The 23,904-nt window shown below is 33.7% G+C and overlaps 1 protein-coding gene across 1 annotated transcript in view; it reads left to right on the top strand.

The window, feature by feature from the left end:
• PDE3B (phosphodiesterase 3B) overlaps positions 1-23,904 on the top strand; it is a 182,019-nt gene that overhangs the window by 131,032 nt on the left and 27,083 nt on the right. The window contains exons 6-11 of the mRNA XM_053560444.1: positions 7,153-7,363; positions 8,121-8,194; positions 12,188-12,336; positions 13,742-13,879; positions 15,219-15,330; positions 17,524-17,637. Coding sequence (XP_053416419.1) covers positions 7,153-7,363; positions 8,121-8,194; positions 12,188-12,336; positions 13,742-13,879; positions 15,219-15,330; positions 17,524-17,637 — 798 coding nt within the window. The remainder of the gene's footprint in view (positions 1-7,152; positions 7,364-8,120; positions 8,195-12,187; positions 12,337-13,741; positions 13,880-15,218; positions 15,331-17,523; positions 17,638-23,904) is intronic.

The following is a 23,904-nucleotide window of genomic DNA, read 5'->3' as shown; positions in this document are numbered from 1 at the left end:
CATGATAGTGTAAATTCTTTTTATTATATATAATAGCTAATTTTGTTAACAATTTTATCTGTTGTAAATTAACATGACTAAGAAATTTGGGTTGGGTAATAGTTAACCATTTTCTAATTCTTTTAGTAAACACTTTTTGAATGTCTACTATGTATCAGACACTTTGTTAGGGACTAGGGATTCAGAGATAAAATACAGAGCCATTTAACCTGAATATTTATAGATCCAGAACAGGGAAAAATCTTCAGCAAAAAGAGTATTTCATTTGTAGAATGGAAGGTGTGCAGAAAAAAACTTATTATGAGAATAGGACAAACCCTGCATATATCCTGGCAAGTCCTTCTAATAGAAATTTTGTTGAAATTCAGAGATTATGGAATGCTTCAAAACTTCTTGGCTGAAATATATTTTATAAATACAGCATAATAATAGAGCAGTACTGATATTCTGCTTTTAAAATACATTATGGCTGATATTAGATGGAGTATACAAACACAGAATTCTTTTGTATATAATAAACTATAAAATATGAAGAGGTAGGAAAATGTTACGATAATCAAGAAAAGCAAACACTGGAAAAATATCTCCAGATATTTTTAATATCTCCATCCTGCTTGATGGTTCAAGAGTAGATTAGACACAACAGAATACAAAAACCGTGAACTTGAAGACAGAGATATAGAAAATACCAAAACTGAAGCACAGGAAGGGAAAAATACATAATAATAGAACAAAGTGTAAGCAACATGAGTTGTAGTCAGAAGTTCTAAAATATGTGAATGAACTCCCAGAAACAAAGGAAAGGGACAGAAGGACAAAATAATTTCCCAAAACTAATGAAAGAAACCAAGCAATAATTTGTAAAACTTAGTGAAGCACAAGCAGGATAAATAAAGAAAATCACAGTGAGGTATATTAGTCAAGCCCTTTAATATAAAAAGAAAGAAACAAATTTCACAAGTAACCAGAAGACAGATTATTTTCCAAGGAGCAATATAAAACTGATTATGATTTCTTAACAGCAACATGGACACCAAAGACAATGGATTGGCATATTTAAAGTGTTGAAAAGAAGAAAACTTGTTAACATTGAATTCATTATCCAGTGAAATATTCTTGAAAAATTAAAGTGAAATAAAACCTTTTTCCTCTGAAATGTCCTACTACTCCCATGCACAAAGTGGCAACTAAGTATGGTGATAGATATGTTAACTAATGTGACTGTGGTAATCATTTCACAGTGTATGTGCACATTAAGGTATCTTATTCTACATTTTGAATATTCTAATTTTTTGTTATCAATTTATCTCAGTAAAGCTGTCAAAAATCTTTTCACTAAATCAGATAAGAAGTTATAGGGAAAAAACAACATTTTAAAAACAAACAAGCTGAAAAATTTTGTTGCTGGCAGGCCTACACTACCAAGATTCATAAAGGAAATTTCTTAGGTAGGAAAATGATCCAGATTGAACCACAGAACTATAGGAACAAATGAAAGGCACTGGTAATCCTAAATAGGTGAGTGATTAGAAGAAAATACTGATGAGAAAAAGCAACAATAATAACATTTTTGTAGCATTTTTAAAATATGTAGAAGTTGAATATATGATAACAATAAGCTGAAGGGTAAAGAAGGGGTAAATGGACTTAAACTTGCTGTAAGTTACTAGCAATGATTGAAAAGTAGTAAAAGAGGGGAGGATGGCTAGAGGGAGGGTAATTGGTGGGACCGCATCTATGGTGCATTTTACATGTTAAATCTACTAAGTGTAGAATATAAACGTCTTAACACAATAACTAAGAAAATGCAGTGAAGGCTGTGTTAACCAGTTTGATGAAAATATTTCAAATTGTGTATAAACCAGCACATTGTACCCCATTATTGCATTCATGTATACAGCTCTGATTTAAAAAAAAAATAAAAGTAACAAAAAGTTCTAATTTAAGAGAGATTGATATTTTAAGATGTTCATTATAACATCTAGAGAGACATTTAAAAGGATAATAGAAAATGCTATAACTAAAAATGCTAATAAAGGAGATAAGATGGCATGATTAAAAAAAAAACTCAAATCCAAAAAAAGAAAAAGAATCAAAAATCGGAAACTCAAATAAAAAATAATAGCAACAATTGTAGATTAAACATGCTATATTACATTAAATGTGCAACCTAGGGGCAGAGGGAGATATCTGACCAGAGTTGTTACATATATTATATGAAATGTCAGTTTTCATCAAAAAATTAGACTAGAAATTCCAATTAAAATACAAAGATTGTCAGACTGAATTAAAAATATTACACTAAAGTATGCCTCTTTCTACGAGGCATACTTTTAATATAAGAACAGAGGTAAATCCGATCTCATAGCTATTAAATACATGAAGTACAAATTCACAGAGCTTAGTGAGAAATAGACATACCCATATACGTATTTGGAGATTTTAACTCTCCACTCTCATTAACTAGTAGAATAAGCAGATCCAAATAGTGTAGATACATGAAAGATTTGAACATCATCAACTGACTTGAATTAACTGACGATAAAATACTACACTCAGCCGTTTACAGGACGCTTATGTTTTCCAAGGACTGAAATTTTATTACAGCATACCATTTGCTTGACTATAGCAAGTCTCAGTTTTAAGGATTAAAATAATATATAGAGCTCAACTTCTGGAATTGCAGAGGGAGGATCTTACTCTCCTGGTAAAACAACAAAAATAGGAGTATAACAAAATCAGTTATTTTAAAACTCTGGAAATTACCAAAGCCAAAAAATAAGTTGTCTATCCAAGAAAACTGATGAATCTTGATAAGACAGTAGATTCAATGACATTTTAATTTGTGGTTATTTTGATCCTCCATCTTTCCCCAGCTCAGTGGTATAGTAATCAAAACCTAGCAGTTTTCCAACTGTCAGAATCTCCTGTGAAAACACAATCTCTAGGATACTGTATAATATTTTGTCCAGTCTTACAGCTCCCTGGAAAATCTCTATTCTGCAGTCATTATGACTATTTGATTTGACTCAGAGCTCAGTCAAATCAAATCAAATCAATAAAAACCCCACCTCCTCATGAATTACCAAAATAATAGCAGTCCCCTGGGTCCAGCATGACTCTCTAGGCTGATTTCAGTTGTGGGAAACGAGCTGACTGAAAATTTAAGGAAAATTCTATAACTGGGTGACCATGGCAAACTCTGGAAAGCACTGACATATTCCTATGGAACTGGTGGGCTACCTACTTGTATAAAGGCTGTGCTCATATCCAGGAAAGACGTTGGAAATTAGAAGGCCCCATTCACTCACCCATGGCTGACCTCCAGGCTTGTATAAGCAGGAAATGAAAGCTAAGACTGTATTGCAAACTGCCTGAAGTTTGAAGGTGTATCTTTTTGTACAGATTCCCTTTACAAAGGTTAGATGACCTCTAAGCAAAACATTTAAATAAATCTTCTGATTGATCATTGGCTAACCTCTAAATTATACTGACCCAGGGATGACTCTTAGAAAGCCAAGCTTAAAAATAAAATTAAGAATTGAAAAAAAAACAAAAACAAAACAAAAAGACTGAGAACTAAGTGGCTGCATATTGCAGGGAAAACAGAATCGACATAATTAGTCCAGGAAAGTCACTGAACAAATCATCAGAAAGAAGGAAGAAAAAACACAAAACCAGCAACAAACCTGGGATATGGGAGGGATCTGATACCTCAGATGTGATAACATTTTATCTAAAATGTTCAGTTTTCAACAAAAATTTATGAAATGTGCAAAGTTACAAGAAATTTTTGCCTTATACACAAGGGAATAACGTAGCCAAGAGAAAATGTATTTGAAGTGCTTAGATTTTGGACTTACTAGACAATGACTATAAATGTACCATTATAAATATGTTTAAAGATCTATGGGAAACCGTACCTGAAATATTTAAGAAGAGTATGGCAATAGTGTTTCACCAAAGAAAATATATATACCATGTATATATAATTAGAAATTATACTATAAAGTTCTATTATTCTTTTAATAAACATAATTGCCACTTCTATTCAATTTTGGATTGTAGATTCTACCTAGAGCAACTAAGTAAAAAGGAATAAAAGGAATAAAACTGTGTTTGCAGATGGCATGATCTCATATACAGTTATAAAATCGCTGAAAAAATTCACTGAAATCTATTACAATCACTAAATAAGTTCATCAGTATGGCAGGATATACAAAAATCTCATGTTATTTCTATACACTAGCAATCCAAAACTGAATTAAGAAAAGAATTTAGAATTAGCATCAGAGAATACTTTGAAATAAATGTAACAAAATACAAAATCTTTGCAATGAAAATATAAAAATTTGTTGAAAGAAATGAAGATCTAAATAACTGTGAAGATGGTCCATGTTCACGGATTAGAAGACTTAATATTGTTAAGATAGCAATAGTCTCCAAAGTGTTTTAGATTCAGCATAATCCTTACCAAAATTTGACCTAGTTCTTTGCAGAAATTGACAATCTAATGCTACAGTTCAGATAGACATGCAAAGACCCCAGAATAACCAAAACAGTTCTTTAATAAAAGAGAAGAAAAAAAATCTGGGCATTTGTACTTCCAAGTTTTAAAACTTACTACAAAGCTGCAGTAATCAAGACCGTGTGTGTTACTAGCATAAGGATATTTTAATTAATGGAATAGAATTGTAAGTCCAGAAACAGAACTTTACATTTACAGTAAAACGATTTTCAACAAGGATGCCAATATAATCAATAAGGAATTAATAGTATTTTCAACAAATAGTGCTTAGACAAGTACATATGTACTTGTCTTAGCAAAAGAATGAATATATGCTCACTATATTCAAAAATTAATTCAAAATGCATCATAAATTCAAATATAAATGTTAAAGCCATAAGAGATAACAAATGTTGGCAAGGGTGTGGAGAAAAGATAATCCTTGGATGCTATTGGGAATATAAATTGGTGCAGCCATTATGGAAAGCAGTATGGAGATTTATCAAAAAATTAAAGATAGAATTGCCATATATTCCAGCCATTTCTCCTCTGGGTATATACCCAAAGGAAATGAAATCAACACTTCATAGAGATAGCTGTTCCCATGTTCACTGAAGCATTGCTCACAATAGTCAAACTATGTAAGCAATCTGCTTGTTCATTAGTGGATAAATGGATAAAGAAAATGTGGTATTATGCAAAATGGAATACTATTCAACCTTAATGAATATGAACATCTTGTTGTTCATGATAGAATGGCTGGACCTAGTAGACATAATGCTAAGTGAAATAAGTCAGACACAGAAAGAAAAATACTACAGGAGCTCAATTTTACATGTGGACTCTATAAAAGAAAGTTGAATACATAGTAACAGAGAGTAGAATGGTGGCTCCCAGGGGATGAGATAGGGTTGGTGAAAATGAGTAGGTGTAGGTCAAAGGATACGAAGTTGTAGATATGCAGGATGCCTAAGTATAGAAGTCTAGTGTACAGCATGAGAACCATAGTCCATAAGACTTTTTGTGTACTGGAAATTTGCTAAGAGAATAGATTTTAGGTGCTCTTACCACACACACACACAGAGTAATGAGATGATGAATATATTAATTTGCTTGACTATAGTAAGCATCTTTCTGTGTATATGTATAGCAAAACATCATGTTCTACACATTAAATATATATAAGATAGTACAGTAATTAAAAATAATAGTGCCTGTTATGAGAAAGTCTTCCATTTCATCCTTTGTACTAGAAACATGAACTGTAAGCCAAATAAAGGATTTTACGGGGGGGAAGTTAACACCTTAAACTTGTTGAAGAAAACAGGTTTTCTTTTGAGTAAATATGATACCAAAGCACAGTCTATGAATGAAAAATTTTGATAAATTGAAATTCATCAAAATTCAAGCGTGTGTACTTCAACAGATATCATCAAGAAAGTGAAAGACGATACATAGAATGAGAGAAAATGTTTGCAAATCGTACTTTGACAATAGACTTTCATCCAGAATAATTAAAAATACTTTTATGGCTCAATAATAAAAAAGACCCAATTAAAAAATAGAAAAAAGGTCTGAAAAGATATTTTTCCTGAGAAGATGTACAAATAGCCCATAACCAAATGAAAAGATGCTCACTATCTTTACTTATTAAGGAAATAATAATTTATTAAGGAGTTTCAAATCAAAACCACCATGAACTACCACTTCACATCCACTAAGATGTCTGTAATTATAAAAACAGACAATAACACATTTTGGTAAAAAACATTCAGAAGTTGGAACACTCATATATTGCTAGTGAGAAAGTGAAACACTGTTGCCACTTTGGAAAACAATTTAGCAGTTCCTCAAAATATTAAACATAGAGTTAACATATAACCTAGCATTTCTCCTTCTAAGTATATATACCCAAGAGAGATTAAACCATAGGTCCACACAAAAACTTAGAGCACAAATTGTATTAATCTATTTATATGAAATATCCTTATTTTAGCACTTAGCAATTGTTTGTATTTCCCACTATACTCTAGGTTCACTGAGTCACAGGAATACTATCTTTTACTCCATTGGGAAACCCAGCACATTTCCAGCACATACTAGGCTTTAAATATTGAACAAATGAATGAGATGGAAATATTGGGATGCAGTTTTTAAAGGGACCCGCCATTGTGTTAGCATATAATTTTAGCATATCCTCTTAACATAATGCTGTTAAGAACTTAACTTTTTCAATAAAATTGAATTTTATTGAACTAAAAAAATTCAGTAAAATTTGGTAGAGATGCTTGGGTCATATGGATAATCAAACTGGTAGGAACATAAAATGTGAAAGTTAAAAACAATATGAGTTAGGACGGTTTGTGCTATGCAGTGTGTACGTTATAGTCATACTCTTAATATTTACCTATTATGTGACTATTTTCTGCCAGAAAGTATTTACTCAATAGTCATTGAGGTTGACAAATAAGACAAATATTTCTAGCATGTCTTAAAGCCCCATGTAGAACTTTATTATATCATTTAATTGTAAATGCTTTCTTTAAAGAAGGAAAATGCTCTTTATAAAAACACAGACATATATTAATATAATAAACACATACGTGTATATTTATTTAACTTCCTCCTCTCTTAATTTTTTAAGGTGCTTTATCCAGCCTGAATCCTGTGAATTCTTCCAGTCACGGAGTAGTGTCTGCTGGCTCTCTAACTAATCGATCACCCATAGAATTTCCTAATACTGCTGATTTTTTAAATAAGCCAAGCATTGTTTTACACAGATCTCTGGGCAATGCACCCAATACACCAGATTTTTTTCAGCAACTTAGAAATTCTGATAGTAGTCTGTGTAACAGGTAAGTTGCTCAACCATTTATTATTTCTGTTTCAAAACAGAAGTTAAAGTAAGTCCTTTCAACATCATTGATAGGTTCTTGGACCCTGCAACTTTAAGCTAAATGACCTACCATGAAACAAAATTTTTTTCTCATCAACATTTTAATGAAATGATATTATTTGGGACCTGCTGGAAAGGTTTTGCTTAAAGTCTCAATTTTCAAGAACCTCTCAAGGACATTGAGAGAACATACTGTATTTTTAATAAGGTATTACCAGTTTTTAGTTCTGTATGATAACTTAGATGATGAATTAAGGTTATATCCTCCTCATTATCTAGTTAGTTTTTATTACAAGTAAGCCTTTTCTCATTTCAGTGCTATCAGTAATTTTCGAATTAAATGTTCTCCTTCTGAAGTGAAATATAATGGTATTCTACTCATCAGAAGATATTAGGAAATGCCGAGAGAACTATTTTAGCATATACTATTTTAGTGCCTATTTATAATACCATTTCCTTAAGGTGCTTAATTGCCTTTCTGCTTTGATAGTTTTAAGGGTTTACTTCAGACCCCAGTGTTGACTTTCAAAAACATTTTATTTCCTTCATGATACATAGATACTTTCTAGGATAAAAACTTGTAATTTTACAGATACTGAAATATTAGGATATGTTGCACTTGTGATCTTGATTTAAAATTAAGCAGATTTTCTATGGTTAGGTTAAAAAAATTTACCTCATTTGTCATATATATTTATCTATTTTCTTTCTATAAGTTGTGGACATCAAATGCTGAAATATGTTTCAATATCTGAATCAGAAGATATAGACTGCCATGGTAGAAAATCAGGTGAGATTGCAAAAGTCAAACATTTGCGCTCAAGAGTAATTTCTTACAGTGTTTTTTTTAGAAGGAATTGTTTTATAACCTTAAAAAATTGATGATTCAAACTACCAGTAATGGTGAACCAGGTAACTCAGACCTATATTCCCCCTAAGGGCAACTACAAAAGCTGGACAAAATAACTTTTTGAAAATCCGCGTGAAGCCAGTAAAGAACTAACAAGCTCCTAAGGATTACCAGTATAAGATCTAGAGGAAGATAAAAGTCTAAGAATGTGAGCCTGGAATTTGGGGCTGCAAATAGAGTATATGCTAATTCCAGAGGGGCCAATGATTGATAAGACGAACAGGTTTTTAAGTGGCTTCATTTAGTAGGGAGGCAGAGATTGGAGTTAAAGGCTTGCCTTAGCAGGGGTAACTTGGTGAAATCTGAAGTGCTGCACCCTAGGAAAACTGGTAAGTGAGAAATAGCAAGGCCCTTTCAGGGATTACAAACTCTTATCAATCCCTTCACATATTGTAAAATTCACCCTTTTAACATAGGCAATTTAATAGGGTTGTTTTTTTTTAATAATGTTTAATGGATTACTAAAAAACGAACAAAGAAGACCAGTCTTCCACAAATTCTTCCCCTAAGAACAGAAAAGGAGGGAAAATTTTGCAACTCATAGTATTAGACCAGTATTACCCTGACATCATAACCAGACAAAAGCATCACAAGAAAACTACAAATGTATGAACACAAAAATCCTTAACAAAATACTAGCAGACTGAATCCGATTTGAATGGATTGAATGTTAAAAAAATCACATTGTGGCCAAGTGGTATTTATCTCAGCAATGTAAGGGGTGGCTGAACATTAGGAAATCAGTCAATGTAATTCATAATAAAAGAACAATTCAGAATAAAGGAACAAAACCCACATCGTCTCAATAGATGCAGAAAAAGCACTTGACAAAATCCAATACTCTTTTGTGATAAAAACACTCAAACTACTAGTAGCAGAGAAGTTCCTCAACCTGATAAAGATTATCTTAGAAAAACATCTGGTAACATCATTCTTAATGAAGAAAGACTAGTATTTTCCCCCTCAGATCAGGAATAAGATAAGAATTTTTGCTCTTGGCACTTCTATTCAACATTGTATCAGAGAGTCTAGCCAGGGAAATGAGAAAGAAAAAAAAAGCCATCCAGAATTGAAAGAAAGAAATTAAAACTGTTCCTAGTCACAAACCGTATGATCATATGCCTAGAAAAATCCCAAAGAATACACACACACACACACACACACACACACACTGCTATTAGACCCGATAAGCAAATTTAGCAAAATCATAAGGTACAAGATGAGTATACAAAAATCAATTATATTTCTATATGTCAGCAATGAACCACTGTAAAGATTAAGTAGTTGAGATAAACGTAATCAAAGAAGTTCAAGATTCATACACTGAAAGCTATAAAACATTGTTGAGAGAAGTTAGAGAAAATCTAAATAAATAAGAGGCACTTTATAGTAATGGATTGGAAGACTCAGTATTGTGAACATGGTAATTCTTCCAAATTGATCTATAAATTTAAGCAATCCTTATCAAATTCCAGTAGGAATTTAGGGGAGGCAGGGTTAGAAATTGACAAGTTGGTATTAAAATTAATATGGAAATACAAATGACTTTCAGTTTGAAAAAGTATCCCTGCAAATTTGAAAAAGAACAGAGTTAAAGGACTTTCACTGCTTGATTTGAAGACTTATGATAAAGCCACTATAATTAAGACAAGGTGGTAGTGACACAAAGAAGCCCCTGTTAATCATTGGAACAGAAGTGAGAGTCCAAAGGGAAATTCTTGAATTTATAGTCAATTCACTGTTGACAAAGTAGTTAAGACAATTCAAAAGGGAAAAGATAGTTGTTTTTCAACAAATGGTTCCAGGACAATTAGATATCCATGTGCCAAAAAAAGAACATGGATCCTTAACTCACCACATCTATAAAAAGTAACTCAAAATGGATCATAACCTAAGTATAAGAATTAAAACCATGAAACTTCTCAAAGAAAACATATGACATAGTTTCTTTGTAACCTTAGGTAAGTAAAGCGTTCTTAAATACCATACCAAAAGTACAATCTATGAAAGAAGAAAAATATGACAAACTGGGCTTCAACAAAATTTAAAGCTTTTGCATTTGAAAAAATACTAATAAAATGAAAAGACAAACCTCACACAGAGAGAAAATGTTTGCAATTATACATATGATTAAGGACTTATATCCACGATATATAAAGAACTCTAATAATTCAATAATAATGAGTCAAACTACTAAATTTAAAAGTGCATAAAAATTTTTAGATATTTTGCTGAAATTAGTTTGGAGAAGACAAGTGGATATGTAACTAAAACATCTGACAATGTGAAGAAAATGGATCAATATTTGGAATCACACCCTCTCCCTAGACTTAGCCAGGAAGAAATAGATCTTCTGAACAGACCAATATCAAGCACTGAGATCAAAGATACAATAAATAATCTCTGAACAAAAAAATGCCCTGGTCTGAAAGGCTTCATACCACAATGCTATCAAACCTTCAAAGAAGAGCTTATTCCCATACTGCAGAAATTATTTCAAAAAATTGCGGAGGAAGGAATCTTCCCCAACACGTTCTATGAGGCAAACATCACCCTCATACCAAAACCAGGAAAAAACTCAACTAAAAAGGAGAACTTCAGACCAATTTCACTAATGAATATAGATGCAAAAATTCTCAATAAAATACTAGCCGGCAGACTGCAGCTTCTGATCAAAAAAGTTATACATCATGATTAAGTAGGTTTTATCCCAGGAATGCAAGGCTAGTTTAACATACGCAAGTCCATAAATGTTATTCACCATATCAACAGAAGCAAAAACAAAATCCATATGATCTCTCAATACATGTGGAAAGAACTTGTGAGTTTGAGAGTTCAATCTGCCTGCCTCAGCCTCCTAGAGTGCTAGGATTACAGGCATGAGCCACTGTGCCCAGCCTCAATGTTGACTCTTAAAAACTCTCTTTACTTAAGGAAAAAAAACCCAATTTAAAAAACCCTGCATATTGAAAAGTACACAGATCATGAGCCTATAGCAAGGTGAACTTTCATACACTGTGCTATCAGCACTTATATCAAGAAACAAAATATTCCCAGCACCCTTTATGTCCTCTTCCAAAGACAGTGATCTTCCTTTTCTTTGAATACTTATATGTACATCAGTTCCAATATGCTTTTAAACTTTCCATAAAGAGAATCACAGAGTATGTACCTTTATACCTGACTTCCATAAGTGAACATTAATATATATTTAAGAATGATTCAGATTGTAGCTCACTCTCTGTAATGTTCAGTTGTGTGAACGTATACGCAATTTATTTACTACTTACAGATTTTGGGAAAGTTCCCTATTTAGGGTATTACAAATAGAACGAATATGAACATTTATTAACATGTGAATGAATACTATTTATCTGCCACTACTGCTGCCCTTTTTCATGTAATTTGAGAAAAAGAATATTATTAATTACACTGAGAGATAAATAGCTTACAATTCATCATATTGTGGTTTAAGTTTTACATGTAGCTTAATCTCATTCATTTAAGATTATGAATTTTGGAGTTTTATATATAAAGCTCAATGGTGTTGGAAATTGTTATAGGTAAGAAAGTTTTTATTGATAGGGGCTTTTTCTGTTTTCTTACCTTTGAAAAGAATATCCACTCTTTCATCCATGAGTAGATATGTAAGATGAGTCTAATATGTGAAATGTCTGTGTTGACTAAGCAAAATGGACCATTAAGATACAACTTACTGGTGTCAAGTGATTTAGATTGAACTCAATTATGCCATTAACTAATATTCCATTCACTTTATCGGAGTATTTTTAACATATAGCAATTTTTCTTATAGAGCTGTACGCATAGGGCAAATTTTATTACTATTTATTACTATATATATTTTTTTGAAAGGTGAAGAAGAAAACATTTTCTCAAAAGAATCATTCAACCCTATGGAAACTCAACAAGAAGAGGAAACAGGGAAGAAAGACTGCAGAAAATTATTTTTAGAAGGTGATAATCACCTAAGAGAAGAGGCAGAGAATGAACAGCAACCAAATGTAAAAGATAAACTTTCAATATGATTATGTTAAGGTGAAATTTAAAACTAGTTAGTACTGGTTTCATTATTTATGCCCAGGAAGATTTTTAATGTAATAGTTAAAATTTTTTAAAGTGAAATATCACTATAACTGAAATATTGCTTGGGTTTTAAGTAATACTTTAATTACAAGAGCAACAAACAGCCCTCATTTTTAAATAAATACTACTTTTTTTTGGTTTTAATTGTGGATGTATTATTTTCTATTCTCTCTCTCTCTTTTTTTTTTAAGACAAGAGTCTTGCTCTGTCTCCTGGGCTAGAGTGCCATGGCTTCAGCCTTGCTTACAGCAACCTCAAACTCCTGGGCTCAAGAGATCCTCCTGCTTCAGCCTCCCGAGGAGCTGGGACTATAGGCCCCCACCACAGTGCTCAGCTGATATTTCTATTTTTAGTAGAGACAGGATCTTAGTCTTGGTCGGGCTGGTTTTGAACTCCTGACCTCCAGGAATCCTCCCACATCAGCTTTCCAGAGTGCTAGGATTACAGATGTGAACTACCACGCCCAGCCTATTAATTTCTATTACAGACGTGAACTACCACGCCCAGCCTATTAATTTCTATTCTGATAGTTTCCTAATTGTATATTTTAAAGTATAGAAAACATGTTTATTGTCATTAAAAACAATGAAAATAATCTGTTTATAACAGCATTTTTTTTCTAAAAGTTCAAATTTTAAGCTTTTAGGAAAAAACACCCATGCATTTATTTTTATTTACTTAATTTTTGAGACAGTCTTACTTTGTCACCCTCGGTAGAGTGCCAGGGCTTCACAGCTCACAGCAACCTCAAACTCTTAGGCTTAAGTGATTCTCTTGCCTCAATCTCCCAAGTAGCCAAGACTACAGGCACCCACCATAAGGCCTGGCTATTTTTAGAGAAGAGGTCTCTCTCAGGCTCAGGCTAGTCTTGAACCTGTGAGCTCAGGCAATCCGCCTGCCTTGGCCTCCCAGAGTGGTAGGCTTATAGGTTTGAGCCACTGAGCCCGACCCCCATGCATTTATTTTGGGAAGTTGTGTTGGTCATAAATGCCACTATAAGGATGTAAGTTTTTCTCTGTTACACTTTCAGACTTGTAATTTCGAAAAGGGAAATAATGGATTTTAGATTTGTGTAGTGATTTATAAATATAACATTTTTATAAAAGTATTGTGAGAAGGTTAATGTCTTCTTATGCCCAGGAGACATGTTTACAGTTGTCTGAAAATAGCCTTCTACAAAGAGAAGAAGTAGGAAGTACAGGTCAGAGTATATTTGAAAATAACCTTTTCAAAATGTTTAATTGTACGTGTTTGCATTTAGGTTTGTATTTAACAATATTTATAAAAGGTAAAGTTGTTGTTATTGTCTTCCTGTATGTGCAGACTGAACAGGAAATATCAGTGGACCGGATTTTAGTAGAAGATTATGACTTATTAATAGAAAAGATGAGCAACTGGAATTTTCAAATTTTTGAACTTGTAGAAAGGATGGGAGAAAAATCAGGAAGGATTCTCAGTCAGGTTTGTTTTCAAATCTCTAGTTTTTTACTAAAAATTAATTTTTTCTCAAGTCTTTATAAAACCAAAATCTAAATATCATAATACTGTTATAGGCACTTGTTGAATTGTGACATTGTTCATTGACTTGTTTATTTTTTCATAAAAACTCAAATATATGTTAAAAATTATATATTGCACATAATAGATTATACAATTACATATATAAGTGAAAAGAAATTTATTTGTGCATATTATTGGGATTTAATTTAGGCTAACGAAGTAAAAAAGATTTACATAGTCTTGAATCTTGAGGTGTAAAAGGACATGAAAGCTGCAAGAGGGACTTTACCTAACAATTGCAATCAGTTTAACCTGGCTTATTGTACCCTCAATGAATCCCCAACAATAAAAAAAAAAAAAAAAAGGACATGAAAGCGATCAAGTTCTAACAACTAAAATTCAAGCTTCATTTTTTTCACTTGCCTACACTTTACCCAAGGCCAAATGATTTATATTCCATGCTAGAATATGGAAACATGCTTCCATTTTACCACCCAGACTCAAGTATTTATCTGATAGATCTGTATAACAGCATTTTAGGTTAACCTTCCCAAATATCATTAATCACGTTAATATCTTAGTTATGAAATGCAAAAACATAAGGATAAATTATGTAGAAGACATATAAGTTCATTTCATTGAAGTCCTTAAGGACAAAAATTAAGAAATATGATACTCTTCTGACATTTAACAACTAAGACTAGAATAGAATTTACATGCAGTAAACTATGAATAAATATCTAAAGACCAAAATGGAAAAATTTAAAAGTTGAGACATAATATGTGACAAGCCTTTTTTGATTTTCAGGGGCTTTAGAGTGATGTTCTTCTTTTCTTACTTTTTGGAAAGAATTAATTGTAGGGAAGTTTGTTTTTTTGTTTTGAGACAGAGCCTCACTCTATCACCCAGGCTAGAGCACCATGGCATCATCATAGCTCTCAGCAACCTCAAACTCTTGGGCTCAAGTGATCCTCCTGCCACAGCCTCACAAGTGGCTGGGAGTACAGGCGTGTACCAAGGCCTGGCTAGTTTTTTATTTTTTAGTAGAGACAGAGTCTCACTCTTGCTCAGGCTGTTCTTGAACTCCTGAGCTCAACCAATCCACCTGCGTTGGCCTCCCAGAGGGCTAGGATTACAGGTGTGAGCCACTGTGCCCGGTCTGTAGGGAAGTTTTAAATGAATTATTAACTCTAAGACATACACATTGTTAACATTTCCTAAATGCAAATCACAAAAACATTATACTCAACTACAAATAAGAATTCTGATTCTTAAAATGATCTTTATTTTGACATTCAGGTCATGTACGCCTTATTTCAAGACACTGGCTTATTGGAAATATTTAAAATTCCCACTCACCAGTTTATGAACTATTTCTGTGCATTAGAAGATGGCTATCGAGACATTCCTTGTAAGTATTAGTATCTTACTATTTAAGTACAAATGATACTGGTTTAGAAACTTATTATCTTTCTCTTTAGATGATCTCTTAAATACTTTTAAAACTACATGTTTGAGAAAATTCCATTAATGATTTAAAGGAAAATCTATATCATACTAGTTAGAGTTAATTGACTGCTGTTAACATTGTAATGAATTTCCTCCAAGACTTTGTTCTTATACAAATTTAATTTTTGTAAAGAGGATTATAATATTGATACATATTAATAATCTGCTTTTCATCTAATTTATATAGTATAGGTTTTTCTATGTTAATAGTTATTTGTCTTATCTTTTTAAATGTTTGGTAATATTAAGTTCATCAAAAGATTCAGAAAATTCTTTACTTTAAAATGTTTAAAATTTATCCATAGAATTTCCATTTTAACTGCATCTGATTTAAGGAATAATTTTTAATGGCTATTTGATTTTATGATTGATTCTAAATTGAATTTAATATTAGCAAAAGATACTGCTTACTTTATGTATAGTCTTCCTCAATATGGACACGATATTTGGGAAATCATTGATACATGTATAAATATTTCTATTATCTATAAAAATTGTTAAACTGTTCTTACATTGGAATAACTCATTAATAATGTTTAATAATTTAAGGTGACATATATATATTACCTTTCCACTTATAAATTGTACATTTCCAAAAATGGTTGAATTTTTAAATGGAATACAGGGACATCTTAAGATGTAATTTAAGGGAAGCAGAAAGGAAAGAAAGGTTGTAAGGAGTCTTCACTGTTGGCTTCGATTAGGATATATTAGTTAAGAAAACGTCTCTGGACCTAACTTTTCTAAACATTAGTTTACAAATTTTTAAATGCTAATGTTAATAGTACTACTCCAGAAGCAGTGATAATAATATAATTCATATAAAACACATATCAGAATTCATGGCTCATAGTATATTGTCAATAAAAGGTGGTGATTGTATTAGTAATAATTAAGCTCCTAGTGGATTGACATTATGTCATGCCTCTATAGCCTGAACACTCAGTATTGTGTTATCTACTAATACTATCTTGTAGGTATTCATTAAATATTTGTTAAAATGTTGAAATTTTTCTTTGAGTCTCACTCTGTCAGTGGTTTCTCTTCTAAGCTATACAGATTTTTTTTTGAGACAGAGTCTCACTTTGTTTCCCTCGATAGAGTGCTGTGGCATCACAGTTCACAGCAACCTCAAACTTTTGGACTCAAGCAAGCCTCTTGCTTTACCCTCCCTACTAGCTGGGACTACAGGCATCCACCACTATGCCCAGCTAGTTTTTCTATTTTTAGTAGAGATGGTGTCTCGTTGTTGCTCAGGTTGCACTTGAACTCTTGAGCTCAAGTAATCCACCCACCTCAGCCTCCCAAAGGCTAGGATTATAAACATGAACCACCATACCTGACTAAAGTGTTTAATTTTTATTGGATATTTGCTGTGACTATAATCATTAGATTCACACAGGTTGTCTTATTTAATCTGTTGGAAAGGTCGTATTTTCTACCTTTTATAGGTGAGAAGTAAACTCAGAAAGATCTTTCCCAATGTCATAAAACTAGGTGCCAAAGCTGGGTTTCAGTTCTAGGTCAGTCTGACTATACTCTTTGTACTATGTCACATTGCCTTTTCAACATAATGGAATTTCACCAAATCATTTTTTTACTGATCATATGCTATGTGTCAGATATTGTTGATGTTTTTACTTATCATTTATCATTTAATTCTTGTAGCAAACCTGAAACGTACCTATTTCTTATCTGTTTCTTTTATTTTTGGCAAAAGTGTATGTATTCACAATTTGTAACTGTTTTGTGTGCATACATGTATCCCAGTAATGCACATAGTACATATTTTTTGAAACCACCGAATACCAATCTTAATATTTTCCAATGCCTTTCAATATCCTTGGTTACTCTGGGTTTTCTTTGGGCCTTTGACTATGTTTCCATAGTACATGTAGGATGTGTGAAAGTTTTTACAAGAGAACTTTTAACACATCAAGACACTTTAAAAATGAAACAAAGCACATTATGCCAAATTATTCTAAGGTATACATTTTATGTATGAGACTTATAGTATAACTAGAAAATTCTTAAAAATGTCCTATGTCAAACCTAGCAGAATGACCCTTTTTATAAAACATTTTTGTGACTTTAGATCACAATCGTATACATGCCACAGATGTTCTACATGCAGTTTGGTATCTGACAACTCGCCCAATTCCTGGCTTACAGCAGATCCACAATGATCATGAAAAAGAAAGTGAAACAGGTACTTTTGTTTAAAAATCTCTTTTAATTATTTGGTTAGGAATAATAAATTAAACTCTCTTAGTTTATTACCTCTGTTTTAAAAATTTTTTTCATTAAGTAACCTTTGGTACATGCAAAAGATTGTGTAATTTTGATGAATAATAATGACATGAAAAATTTTAGCCCTGTTAGTCATCTTAATAAATAGATTAAGATCCAGTACTTCGGGCGGCGCCCGTGGCTCAGTGAGTAGGGCACCGGCCCCATATGCCGAGGGTGGCAGGTTCAAGCCCAGCCCCGGCCAAACTGCAACAAAAAAATAGCCGGGCGTTGTGGCGGGCGCCTGTAGTCCCAGCTACTCGGGAGTCTGAGGCATGAGAATCACCTAAGCCCAGGAGTTGGAGGTTGCTGTGAGCCGTGTGACGCCACCGCACTCTACCCGAGGGCGGTACAGTGAGACTCTGTCTCTACAAAAAAAAAAAAAAGATCCAGTACTTCTGGATCTGCCATGTTTCTTCCCCTGTCCCATTCTGTTGTTTTCCCCTCTGATGTAGCTACTGTTCTGAATATTATGATAATCATTCCTTTGCTTTTCCTTTTCATCTTCAGTTTAATTTTTGTTTCAAGTGTGTATTGTATATTTAAAGTATATATAACATTCCCAAAACACAGGGAACATGCTTAAATCCTCACATACATATTTAAATGGTGATAAAAAATTGTTTATAAACTTTAAAATTTTGCTTCCAAAAAAGCTAATAATTCTCAGGGTAGAAAGAAAGAAAAAACAAAGAAAAAGCTAACCATATTCCTCTTCAAAGATATAATTATTTATCCAAATACAATGAATTATAATATTTCTAGTTCTCTTATTCTAGCTTATAAAATGGTAGAAGGAATACTCCAATAAGAGATGTATGTCAGGACAGACTTTGCTCAATTTCCAATACCCAAGAAATAATATTATCATAATTATCGGTGTAAATGTTATAGCTTTAATCATTACTTAAGATTTTGGTAGTTCCATCTAAAGTACTGTCAATATTTGTTTAATGGTTTTGTTTTATGGCACTGGTTCATGTTTGCCTGCATCTGTATTTATTCTTTTTAGTTTCCTTTATTCTTTCTAGCAGTTCTGTGATTCTATTGGAGAACATTTTTTTTTCAGATTTTTTATTTGTAGATGTATTAATTTTGTCTTAGAAGAATATTGTTATATTTCAGCATATTTGATATTATTCTATTATCATTCGACTTTCATGGTTTCTGTTGAGATGTCAGCAGTAGGTCTTATTGAGAAATACAACATGTAAATGTAGTATGTTCCTTTTGGGCGGTGCCTGTGGCTCAAAGGAGTAGGGCACCGGCCGGAGGTGGTGGGTTCAAGCCCAGCCCCAGCCAAAAACTGCAAAAAAAAACAAAAAAAATAGTATGTTCCTTTTCACTTTGCTATTGGTTTGTAGCCTCTTAACTATGATGTACTCAGGCAATTTTTTTTAGTATTAATCCTGCTTGGCTTTAAGTGAACTTTTTAAATATGTTGATTAATTTTTTATTGGTTTCTATCAGGCTCTTCAAAATTCTTCCAGCCTTTGTCCATTGCCCAATTACAAAGCTACATCCACATTTTTAGGTATTTGGTACATTAGTAACTCACTTGTAGGTAACAAAATCTGTACTAGTTTCCTATTGTTGCTGTAACAAATTACTGCAAATTTAATGACTTAAAACATCAAAAATTTATTATCTTATAATTGTGCATGTCAGAAGTCCAAAATAGATTTCACTTAGCTAATGTCAAGGTGTAAGTGAACCATTCTCCTAGATGCTCTAGAAGAGAATCCATTTCCTTACCTCCTCCAGCTTCTAAAAGCCACCTGCATTCCTTGGCTCCTGGCTCTTTCTTCAAATATAACAGCATAACATCTTCAAATCTCTTTCTGACCCTCCAAGGAACTAGCAAAAATGGGTCCAGCTGCAACCTTTGCTTTCTGTCAAGAGCACACTTTCCTAATCTCCTAATTTTAGTTTCTTTTGCAGTCACAGGCTGAGAATTTCCTGAATCATCAAGTCCTGATTCCTCTTTGCTTAACAGTTGTCCCCTAATCTTTCTTTTTCCTTCCATTTTACTATAAGCTGTAAGAAACCAGTCTATAACTTCAATACTTTCCTTGGAAATTTTCTCCACTAAATATCTAAGTTCATCATTTAAAAGTTTGTGTTTCACATAACCGCAAAACATAATTCACCTAAGCTTTCTGCTAAAATATAATAAGGATTCCCTTTCCTCTAGTGTCAATAATATATTCCTCATTTTCTTCTGCGCCGTCCATAGCAGCACCCTTAATAGCCATATTTCTGTTACCATCCTATTCTCAATTTAAGCACAGTATTCTGAGGCAATATATGTTTTCTCTCTCATGCTTGTCATTTCCTTCTGAGTTTTTGTTAGCAGTGTTAATGAGTTCTCAAATACAATTTTATAGAATCAAGTATCTGTAGAAAACAATGCTTTGGGAGACCAAATAGCTATTTCAATAGGGGGAAAAAAAGCTGCAAAGACTGTGGATGCAATGGAGAACTAGTAGAAAAGAAATGATAAGTTTAGGACCAGATAGCATCTGTGATTGTACTGCTACTATTCTACTACTATAAAAAATAAAAATTCTGGCTCAGCACCCATAGCTCAGTGAGTAGGGCGCTGGCCACATACATCGAGGCTGGCGGGTTCACGCCCAGCCCAGACCGGCTAAAACAATGACAACTGCAACCAAAAAATAGCTAGGCACTGTGGCAGGTGCCTGTAATCCCAGCTACTCAGGAGGCTGAGGCCAGAGAATCACGTAAGCCCAAGAATTTGAGGTTGCTGTGAGCTGTGACACCATAGCACTCTACCATGGGTGACATAGTGAGACTCTGTCTCAAAAAAAATAAAATTATTTCTTTAATAGTAGTAGAAATATATCTTATGAAAGATAAAATCTAACATCTAATTCTGAAGTTGCCTGAAATACAAGGCAAATCAAGCTCCTGGCCTCACTAGGCCTATTGTGTTAGGATTAAGGTATTGACTGGGAAAGAAAGGACCTTGAGAATTGGAATGAAATTATTATTATTATTTTTTTTTTGTAGAGACAGAGTCTCACTGTACCGCCCTCGGGTAGAGTGCCGTGGCATCACACGGCTCACAGCAACCTCTAACTCTTGGGCTTACGCGATTCTCTTACCTCAGCCTCCCGAGTAGCTGGGACTACAGGCGCCCGCCACAATGCCCGGCTATTTTATTTTTGTTGCAGTTTGGCCGGGGCTGGGTCTGAACCCGCCACCTTCAGCATATGGGGCCGGCGCCCTACTCACTGAGCCACAGGCGCCGCCCGGAATGAAATTATTTGGATAGATTTTTAATGAATCTGATTACGTTGAAACCCCCAAATCCCACTAATTCACCTCTAAATCCAATCCCACTGCCTCTCATTTCTTTGAAATCTAAAATTAAACTCAAATCCTGGCAGATCTCCAGGGAATAAATACTAAGTCTGAACAACAGAATAATTTACTAATTAATATTGATAGAAACCTGGAGAATACGTGTGGGAATGGACTAAAGGATGGTAGACTACGGAGAAAGGAAGGTAATGGTGGTTCATTTTTAATTTATTCATACAGGTGCAGATTTTGAATTTGTCAGCCTCCGTAATTGCTTGGGTTGGTTCCTTAAAATACATTTCTCTCTCTGTCTCTTCTCTCTCTCGTTGTCTCTGACACCCACACACGCACATACATACACATATGTGCATACACACACAATCATCTTGGTTTTGTTTCTCTGGAGAATCCTAACTAATATACTTACCAAAGACCATTCACTTCAGGGGAGGCACTCAACCAAGTGGACAAAATGACCTCTTCTTTTGATATCTCTCAGTCATATTCCCTGTCTTCTCCAGTTCTCATTCAATGGATTTACAAATACTGTAGCTAAGACAGCAAGAAAAGAGAGTATGTATAGGGTCAACACCATAGGCATTTTCTCACTGAGGCTCACCTGGTTCAGGTGTCTTCTGAGTGCCTCGCTTGCCAATATAAGTGACCAATGGTAATCCCTTGATACAGCACCATTCCCTGGTAAAACATCCAGCCATTTGATGAATACCTCTCCTTTATGAAAGAGACAGCTTTTATTCTTACTTTATCTGGATATGGATTTATCTTCACTATCTACAGTGCTTCACCATGGTCATCTATGAATTTACCTAATGCCCTATTTACCATCAGGTTATTATATACAATATTGTGTCTGATCAAGAATTTCATTTTACTGCAAAAAATTGTGGCAGTGGATTTATGCTCACATAATTTACTGATCTCAGCATGAATCTTATTACTTCACAGCAGGACTGAGAGAATGATGGAATGATGTATCAGAGACTCAGATGGGGGTCCTGCTACATGTAAACATTTTGTGGAGCTAGGATACTCTCCCACAAGATGTGGTTTATTCATTGCACCAGTGACAAATATATGGTACAATTTCCCTTATACCCAGAATACACAAAACTATGGAAACAGGGAAATAGGAGTTGTGGCTTCTTTCACAGTTACTTCGAATGATTAATTTAGAACATTTTTACTTGCAAAAAAAATTGTCATAGAGAACGTAGTTCCCAAAAGAGAAATGCTTCTAACAGAGAATCCAGAAAAGGGTTACACTGGACAGGGAACTGAGACTGGCATCTGGCCACTTGGTGTTCTTCATGCCTTTGAACCAATAGACATGGAAGGGGGATTATGTACTATCTCAGGTGATTGACGCTATCCAGTTCTTATTATCAAGTGGAAATAAGGTTCCTACTACATGTGAGAAATTGTATGTCAGGAGCCCAGGTGACTCTCTGGCCCTCTTGCTACTTTCATGTCCAGTGGAAAAAATAATGGAAAGCTACAGTAATCTTAAGTCACTAGTAGTGCAGACTTTCTTTTTTGTAAGAGACAGGATCTCACTCTGTAGCCTAGGCTGGAGTGCAATATCCTCCGCATACTATAACCTTAATATTTTAAGATCTAATTTTTTCTTTCATTGCTCATGCTTTTGGTGTCATATCTCAGAAAACTTTGCCTATTATAATATAAGGTCATGAAGATTTCCTCTGTTTCCTTCTGAGAGTTTTATAATAATTGCTGTAAAGTATAGGTCTGTGATACTTGGAGCTAATTTGGGGGTATAGCATAAGGAAAAGATGCAATATTGTTTTGTATATGGATAGGATATCCAGTTGTCCTTACACCATTTATTAAAAAGAGTTCATTATGTATTTAAACATGGTGGACTCTTAAATGTTATTACATCAGATTTTCTATCTGATAAGATATTATGAGCACTAAATGAGATAACATGTGAAAATTCTAGCATCATGCAGGGCACACAGTAGCTTCTCCACAAGATCTTTGCACCTTTGTTGAAAACCAGTTGACCATAAATATTAGGGCTTATTGTTACACTCTCAATTCCATTCCATTGATCTATATGTCTGTCCTCATGCTAGTGTCACATGTCTTCAACACTACAGCTTTGCAGTAAGCTCTGAAATTGGAAAGTATGAATACTCCAATTTTGTCTTTTTTAAAAATTAATATGAGGGTAAAAATTTTTAGATTACATTGCTCTCACTTCCGAGATAAAGTTCAAGTTGTAGTTGAGCCCTTTACCTGGGGGGCGTGCTGAATGCCCTCATGTTGTGTACGTTAGATGAGATCCCACCACTTGCCCTCCCTCATCCCTTCAATCACCATCCCTCTCCCCTGACCCCTCTCTTTCTTCTTCCCTCCCCCTCACTAAACTGTATTTGTGTTTTGTTGTTCATGTGGACACGCAATTGTCTACATATTGGTTTCGTATTAATATTGAGTATATTAGTTTTTTCCCCATATTTGAGATACTTTACTAAGAAGAAGGTGTGATCAAGTGAAAGGTTAACTTTTAGTTCTTTAACAGTTCTCCATACTTCTTTCCATAAAAGTTGTACTAGTTTGCAATCCCACCAGCAGTGCAAAAGTGTTCCTTTCTCTCCACATCCACACCAGAATCTTAAGTTTTGGGACTTTGTGAATGGGCTAATGTTACTGGAGTTAGGCGATATCTCAGGGGGTTTTGATTTACATTTCTTTGATGATTAAAGACAGTGAGCATTTTTTCATGTTTTTTTTGGCCATTCATCTGTCATCTTCAGAGAAGTTTCTGTTCAAGTTTCTTGCCCACTTATAAATGGGATTTTTTGCTCTTTTCTTA

The sequence above is a fragment of the Nycticebus coucang genome, chromosome 14 (genome assembly GCF_027406575.1).
Source record: "Nycticebus coucang isolate mNycCou1 chromosome 14, mNycCou1.pri, whole genome shotgun sequence".
NCBI classification, from domain to species: Eukaryota; Metazoa; Chordata; class Mammalia; order Primates; family Lorisidae; genus Nycticebus; species Nycticebus coucang.
Note: the sequence above shows the minus strand (reverse complement) of the source record. Positions and strands in the feature narration are given on the sequence as shown.